Source organism: Epinephelus lanceolatus, chromosome 13 (genome assembly GCF_041903045.1).
Source record: "Epinephelus lanceolatus isolate andai-2023 chromosome 13, ASM4190304v1, whole genome shotgun sequence".
NCBI classification, from domain to species: domain Eukaryota; kingdom Metazoa; phylum Chordata; class Actinopteri; order Perciformes; family Serranidae; genus Epinephelus; species Epinephelus lanceolatus.
The window spans coordinates 43,891,159-43,903,414 of NC_135746.1; the positions used below are offsets into that span (position 1 = coordinate 43,891,159).

The 12,256-nt window shown below is 40.8% G+C and overlaps 1 protein-coding gene across 1 annotated transcript; it reads right to left on the reverse strand.

Annotated features, from left to right (window-relative positions):
- Nucleotides 1–1,129: 1,129 nt before the first annotated feature.
- Nucleotides 1,130–10,091, reverse strand: LOC144466493 (uncharacterized). Its single transcript, XM_078173553.1, has 6 exons — nucleotides 9,996–10,091; nucleotides 6,855–8,964; nucleotides 6,480–6,683; nucleotides 4,661–4,720; nucleotides 3,586–3,645; nucleotides 1,130–1,983 (listed from the first exon to the last, which is right to left on the reverse strand). The coding sequence occupies exons 1-6, from the start codon at nucleotides 10,089–10,091 to the stop codon at nucleotides 1,745–1,747; spliced, it is 2,769 nt and encodes a 922-aa protein (XP_078029679.1). The 3' UTR covers nucleotides 1,130–1,744.
- Between the last annotated feature and the right edge of the window lie 2,165 nt (nucleotides 10,092–12,256).

Sequence of the window (12,256 nt, forward strand, 5' to 3'; positions counted from 1 at the left end):
GAGGACCGACCCAGGAAAGGAAGACCAAGAGTCACCTCTGCTTCTGAGGATAAGTTCATCCGAGTCACCAGCCTCAGAAATGGCAAGTTAACAGCAGCTCAGATCAGAGACCAGATGAATGCCACACAGAGTTCTAGCAGCAGACCCATCTCTAGAACAACTGTTAAGAGGAGACTGCGCCAATCAGGCCTTCATGGTCAAATAGCTGCTAGGAAACCACTGCTAAGGAGAGGCAACAAGCAGAAGAGATTTGTTTGGGCCAAGAAACACAAGGAATGGACATTAGACCAGTGGAAATCTGTGCTTTGGTCTGATGAGTCCAAATTTGAGATCTTTGGTTCCAACCGCCGTGTCTTTGTGAGACGCAGAAAAGGTGAACGGATGGATTCCACATGCCTGGTTCCCACTGTGAAGCATGGAGGAGGAGGTGTGATGGTGTGGGGGTGTTTTGCTGGTGACACTGTTGGGGATTTATTCAAAATTGAAGGCACACTGAACCAGCATGGCTACCACAGCATCCTGCAGCGACATGCCATCCCATCCGGTTTGCGTTTAGTTGGACCATCATTTATTTTTCAACAGGACAATGACCCCAATCACACCTCCAGGCTGTGTAAGGGCTATTTGACCAAGAAGGAGAGTGATGGAGTGCTGCAGCAGATGACCTGGCCTCCACAGTCACCGGACCTGAACCCAATCGAGATGGTTTGGGGTGAGCTGGACCGCAGAGTGAAGGCAAAGGGGCCAACAAGTGCTAAACACCTCTGGGAACTCCTTCAAGACTGTTGGAAAACCATTTCAGGTGACTACCTCTTGAAGCTCATGGAGAGAATGCCAAGAGTGTGCAAAGCAGTAATCAGAGCAAAGGGTGGCTATTTTGAAGAAACTAGAATATAAAACATGTTTTCAGTTATTTCACCTTTTTTTGTTAAGTACATAACTCCACATGTGTTCATTCATAGTTTTGATGCCTTCAGTGAGAATCTACAATGTAAATAGTCATGAAAATAAAGAAAACGCATTGAATGAGAAGGTGTGTCCAAACTTTTGGCCTGTACTGTACTTGCATATGTAAACAATTAATACTTGAATTTGTGTATTGCTGAATGATGACTTCATAACACTGCAATAAGAGAAGTGGTTTATTCAACCAAAACGGTTAAAGATGCACATTCAACTCCAACTCTGACTCTAAAATAAACTATGAGCAGCAGCAGCTCATCTCCCCCTTTTGGCAGCTTATTCAACCAACATGGTTAAAGATGCACATCAAAAATATAAAATCACAGAACGAAATGCAAATGGTGTGCATTTACTTGCTATCCAGCTCCTGCCCTCCAGAGCCCGGAGCATGGAGCCTATCTTGCCAGAGCAAGATAGAAAACCTATTCTAACTCAACTCAACTCTTTTTCTTAACTCAAAATAAATTCAGAGCAGCAGCAGCTTATCTCCCTCTTTTGGCAGCTTATTCAACCAACACAGTTAAAGATGCACATCAAAAAATTAATCACAGAGTGAAATGCAAATGGTGTGCATTTACCTATACCTGTTCTAATTCAACTCTGATGACTCTAAAATAAACTCAGAGCAGCAGCTCATCTCCCTCTTTTAGCAGCTTATTCAACCAACACTGTTAAAGATGCACATCAAAAAATTAATCACAGAACGAAATGCAAATATTGTGCATTTTAACTTGGCAAGATAGAATACCTGTTCTAATTCAACTCAACTCTTTTTCTTAACTCAAAATAAATTCAGAGCAGCAGCAGCTGATCTCCCTCTTTTGGCAGCATCAATTCGGTTTTTGACATAGAACTTTACTGCTGTCCAGCTCCTGTCCTGCAGGGCCTGTGGAGACTCCTCAATACATCTCACGCAGTCTGCTTTTCCTGGAACCCTCCTGGACCTTATGAAGCTATTCAGCGTCTTCTCCACCGCCTGGACCTCCTCCTCCGACCACTTTCTTCTCCTTTGTGAAGAACCTGAATAAAATACAACAATAGCTTAATGTTCTTGAACACTGAACTCTAATCAACATCGTTAAGAGCAGGTCCCTATTTCAACATTGGTGCAAATGATTTCTTGATAGTAGACAGAGTGATTAAAAACAGTTGAGCAAAACTGGTTATACACAAAGAGGTTAACTGGTTTTACTGTTGAGGCTGATCAGAGTATAAAATACAGGCCATTGAACAGTTTCTACTTTGTACACAGAATCAGCTTTAACCACATTAAAACTTCAATCACCAAACACATTATTATTGACAGCTAGGATCAAGACTTTTTAGATTAGACTTTGAAGAAGACCTCATGAGTGTTGAGATCAACAACCTCAGGTTTAACCAGGTAACCAGAGGGGTGTACTGCGAAGCGAGTTTAGTGGGTTAGCGAGGTATGTTGAGTCTAAAGCCAGGCTTTCCTTTTATCACAAAGGTGGCCCTCTTTTAACCCGGCTAGATCACCATGGTAACTTATGTAACTTATGCTTTGCTATATGTTCAGAGTTTAATCTTAAAATCGGCTATAAAAGCGCCGCTGTTTCACCATTTAACTCATTTACAGCGGGTGCAACCTTAACTTTGAAAGTCCAGTGGAGCTGGATCAGAACCGAGCATTTGTACAGAGGAAGAGATCGCGCTGATCCGCTGGTGTTTACTTCCTCTCTGAGCGTCACCGCCTGTAGATGTTCAGCTGAGGGAATACACTGCTCAGCTGTTGAGCCGACTCCCGTCAGGAGCTCATTACGCTATATATATTTTTTCTTTTATATAGGCCTAGCAGTCTGGGCCACTGAAACAAGTAGTGCGGTCGCAGCATTACAGATAATCAGATAGGTAATCAGTAAAGTTAATCATTTCACTTTGATGTGGCCATGAATAAATTAATTTCAATGTTTCGCCTGTTATATGGCAGTGTTGCCCAAACACAAATCTTGAATATGTCTATGCTATTTTCACAGTTAAAAAGGTCTTTGTCATTGTACAGAGACAATAGGCTGAGATTTGCTTGTACAGCACCTAAAAAATTCACTGTATATTCATACGCACACCCAGCCTTGCTTTCAATAAAACACACTCACATTCTATAATTGTGATCAGTAAAATATATGAAAACAATATAAAACACTATTTAAAAATGACAGTTGTTGCTCTAGTTTATTTTGTTTAAATGGATAAATCTTCGTATTTAAAAGTACCGCAATGTTCAGCTGTCAGAAATTAAAATCAGCCTCCTCTCTTTACTTGTTATTCATTATCATATTTGCAGCAACAGTGTAGCTTTTGGCTGTGATCACGGTTTTTTATATCACTCATGCTCTCTCCATTAAAGCAACCTGCTCCTCTTGGCTGAAATCAGCGGTCATGTGCGGAAGCAGAATCATATGACGCCAAACACCTCTTTTTATGTGAAAGCACACAGAGCACAACGCTGAGAGTCGGACTTGACAAACCAAGTTGAGTTGGCTTTAGGTTTTGTTAAGCCAGAACATGAACACAAAGCCTGGCTATGTTGAGCCTCCTTCGCAGTACAGGCCTCAGACATGTCCATAACCCTCATGTTCTACTATTTACTGTAGATGTTACCTTGAGCTGGAAGTGTGCTGTCCTTTCCACTGGTGGATCTCTCTCTCTCACTGGATTTATCTGGAAACACAACAGCTCTCTTAGTAAAAGAAGTAGTGAACCTGATGAATATGAAACCTTAATAACATAAAACATTACTAGGTCTACAGATCTGTCTTAATGACTCCTAATGACTGATTAGCTGACACTGAACACTGAAACATCCTGAGGCTGTGACAGGAGCTCTCCTCAGGTATGAAACCTGTCCTGTCCTGAGCTGTCACACTGAGGGACAAAATAGTTCAGGTACAGTGTCAGACCTGCCAAAAGGAACAAACACTGGCAATGATGTGAAGAAGCCACCGTGATGATGTCATGACCAAGACCTCCATCTATTTTTCTCCATCTATGCTAACCAGCTAGCCCTGACCCATTCCATATTTTTACACCATTTTGACAGTAGATGCCATATGAGTGAGTGTAGCATCTTGTCTCCCCTCCTACAGAAGAACAGCTTCCCCCAGAGCACAATGTTACCTACAGTTCGCAACTAGAATCACAGAAACGCTTAGAGGCTGCAGCTCCAAGAAAGTCCTATTTTCTTCACAGATGTCTGACCTTATTTGATGGCAAAAAAAAGAGGTGAAACAAGTAAATCTGGATGTGATTTTCCACAGCTGCTGCTGCAGCCTTTCTTCAGACCGGTGAGTAATCACTAATTTACTGACCAACATTTCAAGTGTCAAAGTTGTGATGTTGTCAACTGGGTTCATCCAAGTATTTTGTAAAGTTTAATTCTGTTGGCTGTTGCCCAGCTAATTACATCAGTAACATGAGACTTAGTTTATAACTGACTGTACATTTGTACAGAGACAATAGGCTATGAGATTTTCTTGTACTGCACCTAAAAAATTCACTGTATATTCATACGCACACCCAACCTTGCTTTCAATAAAACACACTCGCATTCTATAATTGTGATCAGTAAAATATATGAAAACAATATAAAACACTATTTAAAAATGACAGTTGTTGCTCTAGTTTATTTTGTTTGTGTCCATAACCCTCATGTTCTACTATTTACTGTAGATGTTACCTTGAGCTGGAAGTGTGCTGTCCTTTCCACTGGTGGATCTCTCTCTCTCACTGGATTTATCTGGAAACACAACAGCTCTCTTAGTAAAAGAAGTAGTGAACCTGATGAATATGAAACCTTAATAACATAAAACATTACTAGGTCTACAGATGGCCTCGCCTGTGTCTCTCCTAATGTTTCCCACTGAGCTCTGCCCCATTTGAAAGAAGAAGAAGGAAGCTCATGTGTGGAAAGACATGGCCTCCGAGATGTAGAATGTGTGTTGTAGAAGAGAAACACACATGTCAGGACCGATGACTTGTATCCTCAGAACAGACCTGTCCTGTGATTGTCAGCCTCCTTTCATATTTAAGCTGAAAATCACAGGGCATGTCTGAGGATAGAAGTCTGCAGCTCCAGCATGATATGTAAATGATGATATGATGGGCTGTGTCAAGATTTTTCATCATTTTATATCATAAAAAACACCAAATATGTGTATAAATAAAAATGATGTACTTATAGTAAAATAAAATATAAACAACTAAATAATAAGGCAAAAAGGTGAACTTTATTTCAATCTAGGCCTGTTTGAATGTCTGCCCCCCCAAGGATTCTGTTGCAAAAAATTCTGGCCCTGCAGTAGACCCAGTGTTGATGGTGTCACCATATTGTGACTCTTTTTCATCACTGGTAGGAGATCAGGCAGGACTGAATGTTTAGGTTCCATCAGGAGCTCAGACAGTACATGAGGTGAGTAAAGATTCTGATGCTGGACCCTCTGATCCAGAACCGGCTGGTTCAGGATCAGCTCTCACTGAGCTCCACTCCCTGTTTATTGGTTCTATAGTGCAAACAGTGATTTGTCATCATCTCTCTAGTTGTGAATACAGGAAATGAAACTTCAGCATTTCATAATTTTCAGACTGTTTCAACTGTTCATATTGTGCCTCTCAGCATATTCAACATTGCTACTGCATTTATTTAAACCTATATTTCCCCTCACTATTCATTACAGACATGACATGTTTGGATATACAAACTATGATCTTGCCACACCAGACATGGACAAACTATTCCACAAAGAGCCAGGTGTTGCAGTTTTTTTCTACAACCAATCAAGAGCACACAGTTTAACAAATCAGCTGATTAAATGGGTCAAGTCTGGTGTGCTGTTGCTTGGTTGGAACAAAAACCTGCAGCCACAGCCCTTGCCCATGCCTGCTCTAATTCCATGTCTGTATGAGGACCAGAATCAAGTCCAGTCCTGGTGGTGGACCAGCACCTGCTCCTTCTTCTTCTGTGTCTGGACTCAATCATCAACAACCACATAAGTACAGTACAGTGGCACTCTGGAGAATTATGCCTGCAGAGATATTGTCAGTGTGTGATCTTAGCATAGCAATGTCTAACTATATGTAATTTGGGGCTATTGCAGTATTTGCCTTTTATTGTTAATTTCCTGAGGTTTCTTGTGTCCTGCACTGAGCTGAATCTTAAGTGAATAAAAGCTGCTTTTCTAATTCTGCCTTTGTGATTATGTTATTGTCCCTTGTCATCCTCAAGCTGCAATAGCTATGTATCTTTCAGTGTTATCAACATTTTTAACAATGTCAACAACAAATATACATATAAAGGATTCAAAAGAACATGATTACAACTGTATAAATGATACCTTTAAGAAGCATTTCAAATAACTATTTCCAATCTTTTAAATTCCACCAGTTAATAAATCTTTACTGTTATTTAAGAAATGTAGAGAAAAAAAATGCAATTAAAAATGCAATCAAAATAAATATGAAAAAAGAATAAAATTACTACCCAATAGTTGTCAGCTTACTTGATGAAGGACTGGAGGATGGTGAAGGTGTGGAGGACGTTGAAAGTCTGGAGGATGGTGAAGGTGTGGAGGATGATGAAGGTGTGGAGGATGAAGGTCTGGGGGATGATGAAGGTGTGGAGGGCGTAGAAAATGATGTAGAAGCAGCCATCTGGTCGTCGTCTTCATCCAAGTCTGACTGGTCACTGTCCTGAGCTATTTCCTCTGAGGACCACAGTAACCACATGGATAAAAGTATTGAATACACATTCATCAGTACATGACAGCAACATCCCACAAGAGGGCAAAACGTAGGCTGTACAACTAAGAAGAATGTGAATATGATAAATTAAAGAGAGAAACAAATGAATACAGTTACCACAGAGGTTGTTTTACCTTGCGGATCAATGGAGATCTCATCCAGAGTTTGTCCCTTGAACTCTGCCATTCTCCCTCTTTCCAGGGCCATCAGCATTTTGCTGACCTTAGCCAGCTGTAATGTTCCTTCAGGCAGCCTGTGGTATTGGCGGTGAACTCTTATGTCATGACCTAAGAAATCCGCGAGGTTGTCCATTTCATTGTCCTTGAGATTGAGAAGCTGGGACATTGTGGCCATGTGTTTCCTCAACTTAGTAGAGGACAGTGCCTCTGGGTTACTGGCCCCACAGGATTGAGCTATCTGTCGAATAACATCCGATCCTCGAAAGTGCGTTAGTGCCTGTGGCCTTGCAAACATGAATTGATTGCTGTCTGGAACTTCGCAGTCATTACGAGTCTTTGCAAGGAGCTCCATTGATGCCTGCATTTCTGGGGTGAGGAGCAGTGGAACTTTACGTCCTCGTTTCCCTCTTATCTCTATCCTTTGAAAATGTTCACACAGTTTCTTCTCCAGGTCAGTCAATGCCAGCTCCACATCAGGATGAGACCAGGTCTGTTGTGCTGTGAAAGAACTGACAGACATCTTCGAAACCTCCCCCTCTCTTCTGCGGTTAAAAATAATTAACTCACAGAGTGTAAGTTTCGCAAGTTCTGACCAATTTTTCTTGCTTTTTTCAAGTTCAAGTTTTTGTTGGAAATCCTTTCTCTGTTTATCAATACATTGATGCATCTTTTTCACGTCCTCCGTGAAGGGCAGGAGCTGTGGCCTGTTCCATTTTGCCTCAGTGAGTGTCCTGAGGGCCTGCGATGAAATGCATTCATTCCATTTTGTGTTGCATATCTGTCTGAACACCTTTGCATTGTGAATGGCCTCCTCGTCACCTGACATCATGCCCTCACATTCGAGAATATTGGCCAACTTTTTAAGGCTATGGCCTAATTTCAACGCTAAGGATGGTGTTGTGTAAGTCCCAGTTTCCTCGCTAAATCCAGCTACCACCTTCACAGCTTCAATCATGCGAGGAAAATTGGCTGGTGCAAAAAAATCAGACATTTCTTTCAAATTCTGGCTCTGCTGTCCCTGTAGGAGCAAGCGACCTGTCTCGCGCATCTTTTGTCGAATATATTCATGCTTTGTGATATCATGACCATGTTTGTTAAACAGATGTTCACCCAACTTCAATATGAGCCTTTCATTGCGGACAGCATGTGCTACGTCATCTTCGTTCATAGAAAGAACCAATTTCCAGAGCTGCTCACTGACACTGTTTGGAACTGGCTGAGTGTATGCACAGAGGGTTTGGACCCTAGACTTTCCTCTTTTGTACCCCTCAGCTGTCCTCTTTAGGTGGCAGATCTTCATGTGTTTCCACAGTGATCTTCTTTTTAGATAAGCCTCGCAGTTTATACAGTGCATATAATCAGAAGGCTTTACAGGATTATTTGGTTGCTGACGAGGTATCACAATCCCTTTTCCCTTTTTGAGCACATCACTATTGTGGATACGGTTCCCCTTATTCCTTAAGAGAGAGAACTGAATCCTTCGCTCTTTAGAGCCTTTTGGAAACGCAATTGCTCTAGCCACATCTGGCTTGTCTTTATGTTTAGACTCTAAATGACGAGCCATTTTACGGTAAGGTTTTGAACAAAATGTACAATAAGATGTTTTGTTGTACAATCTGCCACCATCAGGTTTTTTTTTCAATGTCATTACCATCACAGACTTGTAAGAAGATGATCCGCTCTCTTTTGATGTCTGAGGACGCCTTTTCTTGCAAGGTACAGTGACTTCCTCAGCATGATCTGGAGATCTTTTCTGGGCTTTTCTCTTACTCGTCTTTTTTTGTCGTTTGACGTGAGCTGCATCATCGCTGTCCTGACATGTCAGGACAGTGACAGAATCATCTGTTGAAGACGGTCCACTCTCTTTTGCAGGCAGGAGATGCGTTTTCTTGAGTAGGACAGATACTTTCTGATCTGAATGTGTTTTTTGCACTTTTCTCTTCCTTTCAAGTTTGACATCAAGTGAGCTATCACTGTTGGTTACTCCACATTCAGGGACATAGTCATCCTCACTAAATTCAAAACTTGATTCCTCTGACACCAACCCGAGAGCTTCTCTGTCCGGCTAAAAAACAAGAGGTTAAAAGTCAGATTTCTAAGTCCTGCTTGGTAAGTATCTGAAATCATTTTTTTCACAGCAGATGTTTGAGAAAACACTGACATGCTCACTATCAACCTGAACAGGTAAGTACTCTAAATAATGCTACTTACAAGCAATAGTAACTAGAATTCCCACTACACATGAAACAGTTACTGGTTTTACGCTATATCACTAGCATTACATATTTGCCATTGCTATTTTACAGTTAAGATTATTCATGTGTATCTATATACATATACTGTATATCTCACTTGCAATGGTCATGGCCAGTTACTGTGGTAGTTTGGTAGAAGTAGTAGTTGACATTAGGTTCTCCAATGGCATCAACCAGCAGCTGCCTCTCTGTGTGAAGACTAATGTCTTTCTGTTATGTGTCAGTGTAAACATGGCAACATCTTTGACTGTGCACCTTTTTAACTATAGGCCAATGGGTGTGAGCAGGTTTGTCATAAAGAGTAAACCCACCGAAAATATGTTATATATGTTACAGTGATCACAAGATCACGGAGTGAGCTGTAGCCACTGAGCATCTGTTAGCTCAGGGATCACAGAGGCTGCAGCACAGTCACTGACAGAAGCTTCTTACATGGCTACAGCTAACTCTGTAGTCATGTGATCACTCTGAAACACAAATTTTAACACTAACATATATAACATATTTTCGGTGGGTTTACTCTTTGTGACAAACCTGCTCACACCCACTGGCCTATGGTGTAAAAAGGTGTGAGGCTACACTGTCAAACATGTTGCAATGTTTACACTGACACACAACAGAAAGACATACTTTTCACACAGAGAGGCAGCTACTGGTTGTTGCTGTGCATGCAGCGGACACATGTTGTAGTGGTGTGACTAACATAGAATTGAAGTAAACAAATCTGTGTCATGGATCTGCCTCATTTACCTGATCCAGCTAATTAGTCAATATCGGAGCCAATATCTGATCTTAATATCGGATCTACGCATCCCTGTTTAAAGGGTGTAGCAGGACTTACTGCTGTATCCTGCTGACGATGTAGAACCAAGGTCCTCTTCCTCTCCTCCTTTTGCCTCTCTGCCTGTGCCGCCTCGTAGCGCTTTTCACACGTCATGGTGTGATTTGAGCTTCTGTATATAAAGCATATGGCGACTTTTTGCCTGTGAAACACCAAACACCCGTAAAAATGAAGTTCAAATGTTTTTCACAATTGTTCAGTAAAAGCTATACACCTTTTCTATTTTGGCATTTAAATCTAATTTGAGGGGACCATGTAAAGAGCCAGAGCAAAGAGAAGGAACAACACGTAACAAAGGGTCTAGACGAGAAACAACACTGAACAACCATGGCACCGGAGATGCAGAAATTGAACCACTGTGCTGAACACCATGTGCTTATCTTTAGTTGTCTGACCACAGCACATAAAAATATTGTGTCTTAAATGGAACAGACAGTATGAGTCTGTTCAGACACTATGAGACTATCTGAGCAGATTCATAGGAGTCAAAACCATCAACTCTGAAACTGAACAGACTCCACAGGATAACACAAACACCAGGATCAGATTGGTGGCCTCCCATAAACTCAGTATTATCTGGTGATTTTACTGGTTTAAATGTTACTTGTAAGAAGATGGCATAACCTACCTCCTCCTCATGTTCAGGCTCACTGCTACCATCAACATCTAAAAATAAAAATCAAAGAAAAGGTAAATGTTAAATCAGCTGAGGATGAGCCTCTCACTGACCAGTTGGACTTGTCCAGTCTTTGTGTACTAGATGTTGTTACTTGTTCTGAGGTTGTCATCATGGTCAATGTGTTAGTTGCATTGATTCAGTTTAAAGGAGCAGTGAAACAGAAACTGAGTGATGAGCTGCTTTGAACGGGAGAGCAGAACAACATCATCTTAGCTGCTTCAAAACATGACCATAGAAAACATTGATATCAGTTGCCGTTTGTTTTCTCTTGAGTACTTTCACCACCTTCTTCATATTTTTTAGACTATGTTTTCTGCTTTTTCTGATCTCACTGTGTCTCTACCTTATGCTAGATATTATATTCTTTCTAATTTTACTATGAAGCACTTTGTGAATTCTTTCTGTGTAAAGTACTGTAAAAAAATAAACATTACTTACTTACTTACTTCTCTGTTGTTGAACAGACCTTTAATTTGAAGCTACAATTTTTCAACCACTGAACAACTGTGTTCCTGCTCACAAACACTCCTCCTCTGTCCGACTTAAACAGCTGATTTGTGGATCATTACTGTGTGAACCCAGGGTAAGCTTGCAGGGTTCAAGGCTAAGGTTTTTTTTTCACTTGCCCGGTCGGGCAAGTTGGTCAGAGATCTACTTGCCCGAAGTCAGTTTTTACTTGCCCTCTAAAAATTGTTTAATTTAAGCGGCTATCAAATAACAGACTGCAGTTATTTTTATGTTATGTAATCTTTATTCACACTGTATTTATTAATTAAAACAACATATGTCATGTATTGTAGCTTAATTCCTACACAAAAATGACAGTGTCAGGGCTTAAAGTGAAAAATTTGTCAATCGTTCTCCGTCTATAATTTTGGGCCCTACCTGAGCCATGCCCACCTCTATTTATTTTTCACCCCTCTCTCCAGTTCTGCTGTATTAACACCGGGTTTAATATATTTTGCTTCCATCTCTCTGCCCTGCTCTACTCTACTTCAATGCTACTTAGCCCTCTCTCTACTCTACCAGTAGACTACCACATCCACCTGTTGCACAAAACACACACAGCAGTGTTTCCCCTAGGATGGAGTTGTAGCAGCGGAGGTGAAGCACACGCATGAAAAATAATTTTCACATGCTTTTTGTATGCTTGCAAAGCACAGCCTGCTGGGATGTTTCTATGTATCTACTGGCACCAGAAGGGCTCTTTAGGACTAAGTACATACAGTACATGTGTGCACAGTAATGAGCAGGTGAAATGTCTGTCTAGCTTACATATGAGGTGTCTCAAGATTTAGGAACATATAATTTTATTGAATATAATAAATAGTGCTGCACGATTTGATAAAAATGTGTGATTGCGATTATGGTGGACACTATTACGATTTGCGATTGCGAATACAATATAATTACAATAAAATATAATAAATAAATGGTATCATGAGTCTTTTTTTGCTTGATTCAGTGTTTCCCTACATTATATCAGGGGGCACTGACCTGACATAGTTATTATTATGGACAGACAGTGTGTCAATGACCATTAACAGACTGAGCACAGTCAAACATGCTGCTCACACAGCAG

Bases quoted from the DNA above. Each gene is read 5' to 3' on its own strand.
- LOC144466493 (XM_078173553.1), bottom strand. From the start codon at position 10,091: ATGACGTGTGAAAAGCGCTACGAGGCGGCACAGGCAGAGAGGCAAAAG. The intron at 4,721-6,479 runs GTAAGCTGACAA...TTGTGTTTCCAG, and splicing joins ATCCTCCAGTCCTTCATCAA to ATAAATCCAGTGAGAGAGAG. The intron at 3,646-4,660 runs GTAACATCTACA...TTGTGTTTCCAG, and splicing joins CAGCACACTTCCAGCTCAAG to ATAAATCCAGTGAGAGAGAG.